This window comes from Haemorhous mexicanus, chromosome 1 (genome assembly GCF_027477595.1).
Source record: "Haemorhous mexicanus isolate bHaeMex1 chromosome 1, bHaeMex1.pri, whole genome shotgun sequence".
In the NCBI taxonomy this organism is placed as follows: domain Eukaryota; kingdom Metazoa; phylum Chordata; class Aves; order Passeriformes; family Fringillidae; genus Haemorhous; species Haemorhous mexicanus.
Window position 1 is genome coordinate 3,171,668 of NC_082341.1, and position 16,371 is coordinate 3,188,038.

The following is a 16,371-nucleotide window of genomic DNA, read 5'->3' on the forward strand; positions in this document are numbered from 1 at the left end:
AAGTTTAAATTAGGAGCCTGTTTATTCATCACCATCTGTTTATGGTGCAGCAAGATAAGAAATAATTAATAGTTCCTTGCTTGGAAAAGTTCAAGTGAATTCTCACCTCCCTGCTGCACAAGCCCTCCTGGAGCAGATGAGGTGTCAGTGGGATTTGTGGGACAATCCTGTTATCAGCAGCTCTCCAGGTGCTGGAGAAGGCTGATCCAGCTCAAAAATTCCAGAAAGTGCCCAAACTAGGGTGGGGAAAATCCGTGGATGTGGCACTTGAGGACATGCATCAGAGGTGAACATGGTGGTGCTGGGCTGGTGGTTGGATTTGGTGACCTTGGGGGTCTTTCCCAACCTCACCTTCTGTGATTCTGTCATTTCAGAGCTGTGCAGAGCTCTCACAAGGCTTGTACCACATTCATCAGCCTCTTAAAAAATCCTGGACAACAGGAATGGCATTAAATGGCAGTTGTTGGTTTGCTAAATCAATCTAAATCAAACCTCTATCAAGATACTCAAAAAAAACCCAGTTTAGCTCAGTCTAAAATGTGTTTGATCTTGGTGGTCACTCTAAAGGCAAAAGGACCTGTTGGACTTTTTTCCATGTTCTCTTTTATTAATTTTTAATTTACTTTTTTCCTATTATTCCAGCCTCTGGAATAATAGGAAAAAAGAGTTTCTCAGTTTCATTCTTGGGCAACTCCCAGACGTGACATCAGTCCCATCCATTCCTTGAATGGAGAAAATTCCTTGAATGTAGAAAATTCAGCCATGGGACTTGAGGACCTTAAATCCCAGAATGTCATGTAGGATCAGTACCAAAGTCAAGCTCCCTTTTATTTACCAGGAATTTTTCTCCCAGTTCTTTGGCAATGATCACGATACACAATAGGACATGTCCTTCCAAAAGGTCTTCCTATACCATTCCCTCCTCTCTCTGGGACTCTTCCCAAACACCTTCATGCTGCAGCCTTACAGAGGTGGAACCCACTCCCTGGAAAATCAAAATAAAGAAATCTGCCATGGGTTTTTCAGAGAACTTTTGCAGAGTCTGCTGTGAGAGCTGGCCCCTGAAACATGAGGGAGCAGAGTTTTCACAGGGGTGAAAAACCAGCCTGAACCCTGAGAACCAACCCCAGCCTTTGGTGTTGGCTGATCCAGCCTGAAGCTGAAGCTGTTCTTCCAGACCAGGAGTTTCTTTCTGAGGAAAGAATAATCAGCAACATTTTCCCTAAAAATGGTTCTTTTTCTGTCCATCCTTGCTCCATGGACACACAGCCATGGCATGGGGATGACTTTTGACAAGGGATTTTCACTTGGTTTTGGGTATCTCTGGTATGTTCTGGCAGGTGTAGGCAGCTCTTTCAGGATGTGATGAATCCTGTTCAGATTGTCTTGCCTGTCGTAAAAATATTTAAAATGAGGGGATATCTAAATATTTAAAATCTTAATGAGCAGCTCAGGTGTGTAGGACAAACCCCCACATTTCAGAGAAAATCTCTGTGCTGGTGTTCAGTGGCTTGGAGTGGATTTGGCCAGATAAGGTGAAATCATGGCAAGGGGCTTGAACAAGCTGATCTTTAAATGTCCCTTTCAACCCAAACTATTCCATGATTCTGTATTTCAGAAGGGAGGAATGCAATCCCAGCCTCACTGAAAATTGGGATTTAGCTCCAAGTTCTTGGGGTTGGGATTTAACTCCACCTCTCCAGTGAGCACAGCTAATTTCCAGTTGTATTTTGGTGATTCAGTGGTAAACATGGTGATGCTGGGTTAACTCTTGGCCTCGATACCTACAAAATGTTTTTCCAATCTCAACAATTCCATGTTTCCAACAGTGGTCCCTCAGCTGCTTGTCTGAACCCACCCACCTGAAGTGCAAACACCCATCACAACCATGAAATTCCAGCACAGACCCACCCAGCACCTCATCACTCCTCTCTGCTTTTCACCTTGACCTCACCCTTCCACAGATATTAAGATGTTCCAACATCTTTTTTCTGCCTTTAAACACAGCAGGGGTGGAGGCTTTGCCTTGGTTTTGCTGTTGCTGACTCATGGCTGGAGGCTCTCTAACAAGCAGCAGGGTTTGTTTGATTTGGGAACAGCTGTCCCAGGGCTTGTCAGGATTAGCAGCCACTTAGTGGCCATAAATTTATGTTGGAAAAAGCATTTTAGTTTGGAGAATGTGCCACACTTAAATGCCAGCAGAAGTTTTGGTTACTTTTTTTTTTTAACATGGGTTGCTAGATAAATGCACACAGCCATGCAAAGGTTTTAGAAATACAGAGGAAGTGGTGTTGGTGCAATGGAAAATAAATTCCAAGTATTTTCAAAGCTCTGGATAGTAAATTAATAAATTTATCTGGAGCTCAGATTAAATCCATGCAGAGGTTTTGTTTCTGACAGCAGTCTGTGTTTGTCCCTCTCAAATCCCATGAGGTTCCTGGTTAAAAAGACTCTCCTTCCTCATCTTTTCTTTTAGTTTTTCTATTAATATTGACTTTATCAGAGCAATTTCATGATGGTCTCCACCCTTCCTACCTGAGGAATATTGCACACACCAAAAGTGAAGTTGGGAAAAGCATCCCTAGAGGTTGAGCCACTCATCTTTGCTATGAATTTCTCTCTGGAGATGCCAATATGGGAAACCCCATCAAGGAAGGTCCCTAAATTCAAAGTCTGATTCTCTGTAAATCCAGTTGTCTACAATTCCTGGAAGAGCAGAGGGATTTGAGTGAGGAAACTGGAATAATCCTTTAATCATGCTCTGTCAGAGCACTGGAGATCTTGTTTAGAGGCTGCTGAGGAGATAAGTCATGGTTTTGGCAACACCCTTTGTAAACCTTCTTAAATCTTGGATCTTTTCTTTCAGTTTACATGTTCTGGAGTTAGGCAGAAGGGCTCAGTTCACAAAATTGATTTATGAAAAGGAGGGATTAAAAAAGTCGAGTGTTTATTTAGTTTGTTGGTTCAAAAAGGCTGAAAGATTACAAACTTTTTTTTTAAAAATGAAACTATTTCCCAATAGATGTTGTTGATGGAAAATCTCAGGATTCTCATGCTGAAAAATCACCCTCCAGCAACAGTCACTGGTGATTTCTTTCATGTTGATTGGACTGATTCAGTCTGGGGGCCTTAAGGTGAGGTATCCTTCCTTATGTCTTTGGGCCAAATTTCTGCAAACATTTAGGAAGAAAGTAATTTTTTAATATATTCCTGTTGAGTGCTTAGACAGCTTCTACTTGCAGAAGTACAAACCAAGTTTTATAGTAATTAATGGTGTTATAGAACCATGGAGATGTTAAGGTGGAAAAGACCTTTAAGATCATCAAGTCCAGCTTGTGGGAAAAATGAAATCACAGACTTGCCACAGATATTGAGGCAAACTCTTGTCGCTTATCCTGAATTTTGGGATCCTTTTTGCTTTCTGTGATTGCTTTTTCTGCTGCACTGGAGCTGCAAACCCCTCAGTGAGTGATGAGCAAAGGAGCACCAGAGCACCAGCAGAGCTCATGGGTGCTGGGAAGGAAATGCCACCATGCCAGGGGTCACAGCCCTGACAGGATTGTGGCTTTCCCCCAGCTGCCTGGCTTCTCTGTCACATCCTGCCTGCAGGGCTGGAGGCAGAGCAGGCAGCACAGCAGGCAAAAAAACCCCAAATTAAACACAAAGCTGTGGAGAGCTGGAAGGGGAGCTCTGAGTGGCTTTCTGCAGAGCACTTTGTCAGTGATGACACAAATAAAAAATAAAAGATGTGATGAGATGGAGCTGGGGGAAGGAGAGATGCCCAAAGGATGCTGGAGTGTGAGTGGGATTGGAGACAGGAGGGCACAGTGACTTTTTCAGGAGGAGGGAGGGAGGATGCATTTAGTGAAACCTCAGAGCCAAACTAACCCCAGTAAACCAAATCTGTCACAGAAAAATAGGGTAAAACCCTACTCTGCAAGCCCAGGGCAGGATGGGGTAGAATTAAAACCCCCAAAGATCCAGGGGAGAAATGATTGGGAGCTGTCTCCATGCTGGAAGCTACTGAATGGGCTGGGACACTTCAGCTTGAAAAAGAGATGCCCTAGGAGGGATGTTAAAGAGGATTTTATGGGTCTTCTCCCCAGGGAAAGGGATATTGTGGTTAGGCTGTGAATATTTCTGTCTTTGTAAAAGAACTGAGCAATTCCTAGTGAAAGCAGCAATGAGCAGGTTCAAAGTGAATTCAGAAAAGGACAGAATTTTTCTGTCAGTGGACACTTAAATTGTGCAATGCCTTGGCATGGGAGGTTGTGAATTCTAAAAATTTTCCTAGGTTCAGAGTCAAAATCTAATTGCATTTAATTTACAAGATTTATGGGAGAAAAAAAATCTATCTGTGGTAGTTTTTATTATTTCATACAGCTTTTAAATATAAGATTATTCCTCATTTGGGAGGTCTCTGCTCTCTGGAGTCTGTGGTGGCTGCAGTGACCCAGGGCTCATGGTGGCTTTTCCTCCACTGAGATTGAATTCAGTCTGCCTGGGTGGTGCTGAGTTATGGACTGTTGCAGGCACCATCTTTTGGGGTCTGTTCCCTTCATTCAGGGAGAGATCAGAGCTCAGCTGGGACAGGGAGATTGATGCTGGGATAACTGGCTGTAATGAGATGCTTTTAATGAGGCAAGCCAAGGGTGAGCACCAAGGCTGGGCCTGTCATGGGGACAATAAATGTCCCCCATGGCTGTTTACAGGTTCAAAGTGAATTCAGAAAAGGATATACTTTTTTCTGTCAGTGCACACTTAGACCATTGCCTTGGCACAGGAGGTTGTGAATTCTAAGAATTGTCCTAGGTCCAGAGTCAAAATCCAATTGCATTTAATTTACAAGATTTATGGGAGAAAAAAATCTATCTATGGTAGTTTTTATTATCTCATACAGCTTTTAAATATAAGATTATTCCTCATTTGGGAGGTCTCTGCTCTCTGGAGTCTGTGGTGGCTGCAGTGACCCAGGACTCATGGTGGCTTTTCCTCCACTGAGATTGAATTCAGTCTGCCTGGGTGGTGCTGAGTTATGGACTGTTGCAGGCACCATCTTTTGGGGTCTGTTCCCTTCATTCAGGGAGAGATCAGAGCTCAGCTGGGACAGGGAGACTGATGCTGGGATAATTGGCTGTAATGAGATGCTTTCAATGAGGCAAGCCAAGGGTGAGCACCAAGGCTGGGCCTGTCATGGGGACAATAAATGTCCCCCATGGCTGTTTACAGGTTCAAAGTGAATTCAGAAAAGGACAGAATTTTTCTGTCAGTGCACACTTAGACCATTCCCTTGGCACAGGAGGTTGTGAATTCTAAAAATTTTCCTTGGTCCAGAGTCAAAATCCAATTGCATTTAATTTACAAGATTTATGGGAGAAAAAGAATCTATCTGTGGTATTTTTTATTATCTCATACAGCTTTCAAATATAAGATTATTCTTCATTTGGGAGGTCTCTGCTCTCTGGAGTCTGTGGTGGCTGCAGTGACCCAGGGCTCATGGTGGCTTTTCCTCCACTGAGATTGAATTCAATCTGCCTGGGTGGTGCTGAGTTATGGATTGTTGCAGGCACCATCTTTTGGGGTCTGTTCCCTTCATTCAGGGAGAGATCAGAGCTCAGCTGGGACAGGGAGACTGATGCTGGGATAATTGGCTGTAATGAGATGCTTTTAATGAGGCAAGCCAAGGGTGAGCACCAAGGCTGGGCCTGTCATGGGGACAATAAATGTCCCCCATGGCTGTTTACAGTCCTGAGAGCTTGGAAACTGCCTGCTGGTATGAAATTGGAGTGGAAATGAGATTTTATTGCAGCACACCAGGCTGTGATGGTGCCCTGGGATAGCTCAGCCTGGCTTCACTTGGCTGTGCCTTTGCCCTGCTGTTATCCCTGAGGGTGCTGAGAGCTCCTGAGATACCCCAGGGGTCCAATGGGCACCCCTGCCTCTGAACAGGGATTCCAGGAGCAAAATGTGAGGGAATGTCTTTCAGAAGAGACCTGGAGTGACCCCAAGCATTAGGGAGAATTTGGTGGGAGGGTTTGGGGGGTGGGGTTGGGCTTGGTGCCCTTGGATGTCTTTTCCAACCTTAATAATTCCTTGATTTAGTGAAAGGCTGATGTGCTGAAAGGGTTTTTCCCTGAACTGGGAGTTTTCCTGGGAGTTTTCCTGGTACCAGCCTGCTGCCATTCATCTCTTTCCTCAGCCAGACCAAGTCCCATCTCAGGGCTGTGCCAAAGCTCTGGAATTCACGTTTATTCATGAGGGAAAGCTATTCTCTGCTGCTTCCTAGATAAGCTTTGACCACAATTTGCTGTAAGTGTAGATATGAATCCAATAAATGGGTTTTTAATGCTCCTGTCTGCCAGTTCTGCAAACCAGTGTGAGAACTGACCTGTTTTCTTTTTATTAACCTTTCAAAGGGAGAGGAAATGAGAGCTCTGGTCCACTTTTAGCAGAGACAGTGGGAAAGGTGTGCTGGGGCCTCCAGATGCCCTGCAGCCAGCACTGTGTCACTGGTCTGCAGCTTCTTCTGAGCCAGAACCTCTCAGAGGAGGGCTCTGAGTGAGGCTGGTGCAGCTCTTGGCTTGCTGGTGGGGTGTTTGGCTTGCAGAGAGGAAGGCTGAGCTGCTGGATAGAGGGATCTGAGCTCCAGCTTCTTTAGAGGAGTGAAGGATTTTTCCCTGCAGCCCTCTAGGAGAAGATATTCAGCTCCAGAGAGCACTTGAGAGTCTGGCAAGGAAGGGCAGGGCAAAGCTGAGGGTGTGAGAGTCACAGTTAAAATATAAAAAATGGGGGGAAAAACCCTCTTCTTTAAAAAAAAAAATTATTTAATTTTTTTAAAGTTTATTTTTATAATGACAAGATTTTAAACACTGCACCTGAAACACCCAGAGAGGTGGTAAGTGCTGCTGATTTGGAAAAGCCACACACTTCTTTTTAAACAGCTCCTCCAGATTCACCTGGGACCCTTCCCAAAGCCAAGCACAGCCCCTGGCAGTGTGTACCCCCTGGATTTTGGGACTGGCACATGGGCAGAGCAGTTCTGATGGAAATGGAGAGGAGGTGTGGTCTTAACTCATTGGCACTTGGGTGAGGATTGATGAACACCTTTGTAACCTCCCTGCAGACACTCAGTGCAAGGGAGAACACAACATTTCTAATTAATTTATTAATGGGGAAGCACTTATCATCCCCAAAAAAGACGTGGTCAGGCCAAACTTGTCCTCTTTGCTGCATCCAAGTGATGCCACAGGGACGGGAGGGATTTCCTTCCTTCAAGGCACAGTGCAGCTCTTTCTGCCCTCAGATGGATTTTTGCCTGCCAAACCCCCAATCCCAGCAGTTTTCCAAGATAAAGTCTATCAGTTTGGGAGGAAGAAAAGCATTTTCTGGAAGGTTCTTTGATAAGTGTTGTCTGTGTGCTGGGTCAGATGAAAGGGCACAAAGCTTTACCTGAAGTTGTGATGGGATTATTGCAGCACTGGACTGTGCATGCAAAGCATTTTGCAGGTATCAATCTTCAATTATTCCAATTCTTTAAACTCCAGTTATTCTCTTCTACTCACTAAAAATTACTGATTTTCCTGAACTGCAGACAATTAGCCCAAGAAAGACACAGACCTGTTAGAGCAGGGTGCCCAGAGAATCTGTGGCTGCTCCTGGATCCCTGGAAGTGTCCAAGGACAGGCTGGACAGGGCTTGGAGCAGCCTTGGAGAGTGGCAGGGATTTGGGATGAGATGATCTTTAGGGTCCATTCCAACCCAAACCATTCCAAAATTCACTGATCCTGTGGTGACAGGCACTGCCAGCCAGAGTTCTGCTTTCCATTCCCTTCTTTATTTATTGCAGAAATATTTTCAGCATGTCTGGGGCAGCAGTGAGGAAGATTGGTGTGGTAAGAGCTATCAGGTGTTTACAGAAGCAATAATTTGTAAAAATACACTTTATTTGTCTTGCAAGGCCAGTTTCACTTTCTTTTTAGCAGGAAAAAAAAAGCTTTTTATACAAAAGTGAGCACCTAAAAGCATTCTTCACACATCACAGGTGGTGCTGAAAAATGTCAACAGAGAAAAAGATACAGATCACCAAAACTCTCAGAGTGCATAATTCAGGGCATTTAAAAAGCCATCTGATGCTATCAGATGGCTTTTATTTTGTATTATAACCTATCATGAGGTAATGGCTGCACTCTAATTTATTGCACTTGGTGGAGGAAAAGATTGTAGAATGTGAAATATTCCACCATGGAATCATTTCCCATGGAATCTTTAATATCCTGGCACTGTTGGAGCCTCTGGCTGTTTGGTGGGAGATAAGTGTGAGGCTGTGAGACCTGAGCTGGGCACCTGATACAAGGACCTGAAACCTGACTTTAAATGAGCTCTGCATGAAGGAGATCCCATCAGTTATTCCATTTTTCAGGCTCTGATAAACTCAGCTCAGGACTTCATTATTTGAAAAGTTCCGTTTGTCCATGAAAGAAGAGGGGAGGAAAAACCTGTAAAATCACTTTGAAAGCCAGCTAAGGGATCTTTTTCAGCTTCAAAGCATTTCTGTGTGCTCTCTATTGATCTGAGACAGATCTGCCTGGGGATGACACCAGCCCTTTCCTTAGCTCAAGGAGTAAAAGATGATTTAAAGGAGGAATTTGGGTGTAATTACCAACAAGTGCAGCCTGACAGGAGTTTTCATAGCTCCCTTTGCTGGCACAAGAGGAGTATTTCCTCAACATTTTGTCACCACTTTGTTCCTCTCACCCCAGACTCTCTCCTGTGGGGCTGGTGACCTCAACAGCTCGTGAGTCACACTTGGGGGAGTGTTTCCATCTGATGGGCTGTTAAATGTTAAATAACATTTATTATAGACAAATAACTGAGAGCAGAGGTGCTGGAAACAGGGAGCTCTGCTGACAACTCATCCATCTCACCCAGGCAGCAAGTGAAGTGCCTGGCTCTTGGAAATATAAAGCAGGGGGGGGAAATGTCAAAATTCTGCTAAGAACTCTAAAATGGTGACATATCAATGTAAAAATGTGTTTGAGTCCTTTAGTTTTTTTTGAAATTCAAACCTGCCAACTCCTTTTGGCTTCAGCATTAATGTTACATGATGCAACAATGCAGCATGCATGGGGTGTTATTAATGCCTTTTGAGAAATAAAAGGGCAAAAATCAAAACATTAGAAATCTGTGGAAAAGACATGGTATTTTTCATTCCACTAAATCTTTTATCCTACCCAGAAAATCTCCAGCAATGCCTCATTTTGACAAACCCCTGGGTTTTCTCCCTGCGTTGGTTATTCCTTCACTCCCAGCTTGGCTGTGCCACCTTCCCTCACTCCTCCACAGGGATCCTCTCCTGGCCACAGCACTGTCCCTGCTCAGCCTCCAGCAGTGCTTTGTGCCTTTCCTCTTTTTAAGAAGAAAACTGCTTCTGCTGAAGGCATTTTGGTCCTTGATCCCTTGGTTGTCATCTGTGTCCCCTTCCTGCTGTGAGAGCTGCACAATCCCTGCAATGGGAAGGAAAAGATGATGGCATTTGGGGAAGCACAGAAGGAAGGGGACAAGATCTCACAGGTTCAGATCAGGTGTTTTAGTGCAACAGGGAGTGACAAGGGCAAGGAAGAGAGATATTTAATTGGGAATTTCTGCCTTTTTAATCTAGGAGAAGACACTGTTTTTGTATCAAGCCTGATTTGCCTTTTTGTTTTTGTTAGTTTTTTTTCCCTTGTCTGCTGTTCTATCCATGCTGATTTCTGGAAAATTACAGTGCTGAATTTAAGGGACTGGGGGAGCTAAAACCTGAGTGCTTAAAATAAATATTCAGAGGGGTTTCATTCCAAAAGGTGCCTGAGCTGGGGTGAGGGGCTCTACACACCTTTGCAGAGCTGCTCTGCTGCATCCAGCCCTCCTGAGTGCTCCACCATCTGCTTTTGTCTCCTCCCCAGGCTGCAGGAGGCAGTGGGACAACATCACCTGTTGGCCTGAAGCAGAGGTGGGAGAAGTCGTGGTACGGCCATGCCCCAAGTACTTCAGATTCCTGACCTCCTACCTGGGTAAGCAAATCCCAAATCAGCTCCACAGCTTCACTTCCAGGGGGGTTTCTCAGCACCCCACGGGGGGGGAACATCTCAATAAGAGGGAGAAACCAGCTCTGAGCACTAGGCTGTCGCCACATTTCTCTTCCCAGAGAAAAGCGAGGCACAATTCTTTCTTCCCAAGAATATTTCTGGGTTTCACATTCTCCGAACCTCAGAGAAAGGAAAACCATTATTTATTTCATTTGCTGTGCCCGTGTGCGTGTGAAAAGTAGAATGCAACAGGGAGATTGTTTACCCAGAGTGATGGTGCTTTGTTCCCTTGGCCTGTCAGGGCCAAGTGAGTGTGTGTGTGTGTGTGTGTGTGTGTGTGTATGTGTGTGTGTGTGTGTGTGTGTGTGTGGGGGGACTGTCGGGTGACACTCAGGACATTCAGAGCAGTGTGTGTGGTGGTTCTTTCCTCGGGGTCACCATTTGTGACGCTGTTCGCAGGGGTCCCAGGATGAGGGAAGAGATGAGAATCTTGATTTATTATTTTATGATATATATTATATTAAAAACTATACTAAAGAAATAGAAGAAAGGATTTCATCAGAAGGCTTAGCTAAGAATAGTAAAGGAATGAATAACAAAGGTTTGTCTCTGACCGAGACAGTCTGGACAGCTGGACTGGGATTGGCCATTAATTAGAAACAACCAGGTGAGACCAATCCCAGATCACCTGGTGCATTCCACAGCAGCAGATAAGAATTGTTTACACTTTGTTCCTGAGGCCTCTCAGCTTCTCAGGAGGAAAAAATCCTGAGGAAAGGATTTTATATAAAACATGTCGGTGACAGTGGTGGGCAGAGTTGAGTGCTTTGCAGGTCCAGTTAGATGCAGTGTAACACAGTGTAATTTGTGGGGTGAGGACTGGGCCCCAGCCAGGTGATGACAACAACAGGGGTGTGACAATCCCCCTCACAAGCTCCACAAACCCCAGCTACCAGCGGAGGTTCAGCACAGAACAAAAAGGCAGCAGCACGGGTCTTGGGGTGAAACTGGGGTGGCTTTATTGCATGACCAGCACCCAACACAAAGACTTGAGGCTAACAAGAGCTTTTATAACATCGCTTGGGAGGAGGGGTTTAGGTAGCAAACAATAGGGGTATGGTTGTTTAGATGTAATGTAACACAGCTTGGTGGGTTTGGTTTAGATGTAATGTAACACAGTGTAATATTGTGGGGTGAGGACTAGGCCCCGGCCGGGTGGCGACAATAACAGGGGTGTGACAATCCCCCTCACAAGCTCCGTGTAAGAGCTGTAATGAGGGATGCAGGACTCCAGGCAGCTCTCCAAATGCAGTTTGTTACATCCCAGATGTCACAGCAGTCCAGGGTGGTGGGTGACAGAGCTGTGCCCACAGCTGTCAGCTCCAGCTGCAGGCAGGCCTGGAGGCCCTTTGGTTTTGGTTACATTGCATTATGTACTTTTCTTTGCTAAGCACCTTATACCTTAAATCTATACCTTAAATGTTACCTATAGCCTATCATAACTACTATAATTACCTTATTCATGTTACTATTCTCCAATCACTAAAAGTCAGTACATTACAGTTTAAGCTAGAAGTTGTTTTCCAGTTTTCTTGCAGTGGAAAATTCTGAGACCTTTTTTTACTTGTAACTTTGCTGACTTGTTTGCCTGTGCTATCTTTCTTCTTGGTAAAAACATCTTCTTCTTTGGGGTGGGTTTATCCTTTACTCTAAGCCATAAAAACCCCTTCTAACTAACACACCCTTTGCCTTCTTAATTATCCAGTAAGACTGGCTTAGCCATTCTTTTCCTCTATATCTAAACTTGCTTCCAACTCTATTCCTTCATCAGACTACACATTCAAAAATCTTTCAGCCAAGCACACACATCTGTGAGACTTTCTTGTCAAACTTTCATCCTTCCCAACACTCTGCAAATCCCAGCTACCAGCAGAGGTTCAGAACAGAACAAAAAGGCAGCAGCACGGGTCTTGGGGTGAAACTGGGGTGGCTTTATTGCATGACCAGCACCTAACACAAAGACTTGGGGCTAACAAGAGCTTTTCTAACATCACTCAGGAGGAGGGGTTTAGGGTAGCAAACAATAGGGGTATGGTTGGGGAGGGGTCAAAGGCGGGATATTTTACACATGAACTAGTAAAGGAGCACTAGGGAGGGGAATAACTTGGGTAAACAAATAGGATTCTAAAGGACATGTAATAGACAGGTGTCACAGACACATTTTATGAAAAATCCTTTTGCTGGGATTTTTTCTCCTGAGAAGCTGAGAGGCCTCAGAAATGAAATGTCAACAATAATTATCTGCTGCTGTGGAATGCAACAGGTGCATCTTTGATTGGTCTCATGTGGTTGTTTCTAATTAATGGCCAATCACAGTCCAGCTGTCTCAGACTCTCTGGTCAGTCACAAGATTTTATTGTCATTCTTTTTCTTTCCTTGTTAGCTTTCTGATGAAATGCTTTCTTCTATTCTTTTAGTATATATTTAATATAATATATATAATAAAATAATAAATCAGCTTTCTGAAACACGGAGTCAAGATTCTCATCTCTTCCCTCATCCTGGGACCCCAGTGAACACCACCACAGACAGGGAGTTCTCCAGAAGAGAGGGCAGGTTCAAAGGGAGGATTGACACTCAGTGGGAGGGGGGAGCAAGGAGGATCCTGGGGAAAAAGGGCAGGGATAGGAGGGATTAACAACTGGGAAGGTGGGAGATTAAAACTTGATCGGGAGTGGCTGGGTGACAACCAAAAAGATTGACACCTAACCAAAATGAATAGCAATGAGGGAGTATGTCTAATTTTAGAAATACAAGATACCAAATGGGGAGCTTGTGCCACTCCAAAGACAGGGGGAGGACAATACAGGAGGATTACAAAACCACAAATTAGACAGTGAACCTGCCAAACAAAGAAAATGCACTACAACATAATATAATATAGAATAATATAGTATAATAAAGTAATTAATTAGCCTCCTGGTATCACTGGAGTCCTCCTCATCATTCCTCCCTGCCACGGGGGTCGTCCTGTTTTGATAGGAGGTGAAGGAGGTTTCCAAGCCATTCATGAATTCCCAAACATCAAAACATCCTCCCTGCACTTGCAGCAGCACTGCTGTGGATCACAGGGATGCAAAAATGGCTCCTGGTGAAATCCAATAATGTGGATGTCGTGCAGTGAAGATTGAATCAACTGTGGGACAGTTGTGTTTGTTGTGCAAAATGAGCAGTTTAGTACAATCATTAATTACTTCTCTGACAGAAAATGAACAAGCTGGAACTGGACGTAATAAAGTTGGGGTTTTTTTTCTACTGGAATGACAAATCTGACCACAGGCCAAGGAATTAACCTGACAAACAATGGGCAGGGGAGGTTAATGGAGGAGGTAGCTTAACTCACTGTTCAGAGTGTTCTGAGAAGCTTTAGTTTAAAAATCAGGTCTCAAGGGGCTGTGCAGCAACAGGGCTGATTGTGCCTCCTGGTAGTTTATAGTTATTTTTCACTATTTTTATTATAGAAGCCCTGAAGGCCTTAACAGAGACTGTAGTTCTTTTGCACTGGAGATCCTGCATTGATCTGACCCTCCATTTTTAAAGCCTTGAAGTGCAAACACACATGATAAATTAGGAATGGGGGTAGGGGCACAATATCACCCCTGTTCAACTGGTCTGGGCACTGCACTCATTAACCAGCACATGCTGATTACATGACGTGCCCAAGGCCACACCAAAATTCTTTGCAGGCACAGAAGGGAAACTCAAAATCCCTGGCGTCCTATCCTGTGGATTCTTGGCTTCTTTTTTTTCTGTCAGGGTCAGGATTAAATGTGTGAGATGGTATTTCTTGTTGGGACTCAGACTTTTATCAGTTGTTATCTCTGTCGAAGTCTCACAAACCCTGAGTTCTGCAGCACTTCACTCTCACAAACTAAAAATGGAGCCCCATCTCTCTCTCTCCAAGGCCTTTGAAGGATCAACTGTCCAGTTAAAAAATGACACCTCAATTATTTTCACTTTTAACCCAATAACCAACCACCCATGGCTGCAATGGGGACTTTTTATCCAATGACACAAAACCACCCAAACCCGTGGAGAGGGAGAAGGAGGAGAAGAAGAAGAAGAAGGTGAAGAAGAAGAAGAAGGTGAAGAAGAAGAAGAAGAAGGTGAAGAGGAAGGTGAAGAAGAAGGACCAGCCTCCACCCCAAAACCTCCATCTTGCTTTATATCCATCACTGTATTCCAAACCCTCAAACTCTGAGTTTCCCACCCTGTGATATCACACACTTCTATCCCAACTCCACACCCACAATCCCAGTTCTGTCATTCCATTCTGGAAGCTTCTCCATGGCCTCAGGTCACTGCAGTGTTCTCTTGGGGGTCAGTGCCTGGCAGCACAGAAATCTGAAACTCTCAGCAGCCAGGGTTCCAACACTATCCTAGCCCTGACTTCCTAATTTCCAAAATTCCCTGGTAGCTCATCACTCCTGTATCAACACCCAGGGAGAAGAGGCAGAAGCTGCTGTGATATCACATCTTGCAGGACAAGACCCCTGTGCACAGGATCAGTTGTGTGGAATAATTTCCTGCTGCTCCTGCTCTCTGCCCTCCCCCTGAGCACAGCATTCCCTTACTGGGTTATATATACCAGCAGAGTTAGTTAAACACCAAGAAAAATCTCTTAAAAATGCTTTCTACATCATCCCACCAGAGCTGAGCAATGAGGAGAATATTGTGTATATTTGATTATATATAGAGGTCAAGCAGTGGAACAGGCTGCCCAGGGAAGTGATGGATTCATTGTCCAGGGAAGTGTTCAAAAATAGGAGCATGGTTTAGTGTGGACCTGGCAGTGCTGGGTTAATGGTTGGACTTGATGTTCTCAGAGGTCTTTTTAAGCCTCAAGGACTCTATCTCTGAGCTGGTTTTATTGTCAGAGATGAGGAGCAGGCTCCTTTAGAGGTACAGTTCAGCTGGTTTTTAGATTCCCACTCCAGGATGAGTTTAATAGCATCCATAAACCACATATTTCTCTCCACTTGCAATCAAAATATTGCAGAGTGGCTCTGGCAGATGGGAATATCTTCCCATCTTCCCAACAGGATTGAATTCCTCCTCAGCAGAGCACCAACAGAACAACTGATGCCATTCCCAAAGCAGAAGCAGCAGCTTTGATTCTCTCTGAGTCAGACGCTTTGTACACAACCATCAACAAACAGGGAAAGCAGTGATGGTCTCAAATAAAGGGAGGGGGAGATTGCCTCCTGTTTTATAGGATTTGTTGCAAAATTAATGCCATTAAATGTTGTGAAGCAGCTCTTCCTTTGTAGCAGTGAGTGTCATTGAGCAGCTTTCAAGGAACTCAATCATCTGGGTAATGTTTGTATCGTTCTCTTTGATCCCTTTGCAGGAACAGGAAAGCTTTTATCAAGTTGTGAGCCAGAGAAAATCTTTTTAATGTGTTTATAGCAGGAAAAGAGTGAAATACCAGGGAACAAAGAGTTAATGTGATTTTCCTGCCTCATGGAGAATAAGCTCTTCAAATGACTAATATCCCATCTCATGGTTAATAAAGGATAAAATGTCTCATGGCATTTAAAAACCTTAAACTGTCCTGATGTCATTTGACATTAATTTTTGATGGCATCCACAGATCCAGAAAATTTTCATTATTTCATGACGTTCATCAGTGCCATGTGAGGGAGATGGATGAAAATATTATTGGCATCTTTCATTATTAAAGTGCATTGCTTTCCACCCCTTGACCAGAGTGTTCCAGCTCTCTTTCCATACGTGGAAGATGACATTTGTAAGAGGGATTTATGTCTCACAGTTTCTCCAAAAGTAAATTGTCCACCATGCACAAGTTAAATTAGCACTGACAGTTTTTAAGCTTCAGCTCTGAGATTAATTGACCTAAGGGGGTGGGGATGGGCACAACCAAGCTCTGGAATCCCACTCAGAGAGGTGAGATCCATCTGAGTTTTGGGCTTGCCAAACTCTTTTTTCCTCGGGTGTTCTAAATTTATTTCCCTTCTCCTTTCCCCTCCTTCGTGAACACTTTTTATTCTGCATTGCTTCTGAAACTGGAGCAAAAGTTGAATAAAATGAGGATAGGGAGGAGCAGAGAGCAGCAGATAAGAAGAAGACAACACCACCTCTCTAAAGAACCCCAAAATGAGCCATACCCATTACTTATTTGCTACAGTGGTCATTAAAATGTCAGAGAAGTTGAGTGTGGTTTTTGTGGAGTTCACTGAGAACCCTCGACCTGCTCAGAGCCCTGCTGTCCACATGTGCCTTCTAT

At 44.1% G+C, this 16,371-nt stretch overlaps 1 protein-coding gene across 2 annotated transcripts in view; it reads left to right on the forward strand.

Moving 5' to 3' along the window:
* Positions 1-16,371, forward strand: part of VIPR1 (vasoactive intestinal peptide receptor 1) — a 118,366-nt gene that overhangs the window by 50,688 nt on the left and 51,307 nt on the right. For both annotated transcript variants that reach the window (XM_059838620.1, XM_059838628.1), the window contains exon 3: positions 9,942-10,049. In XM_059838620.1, the coding sequence (XP_059694603.1) occupies positions 9,942-10,049 (108 nt within the window). The remainder of the gene's footprint in view (positions 1-9,941; positions 10,050-16,371) is intronic.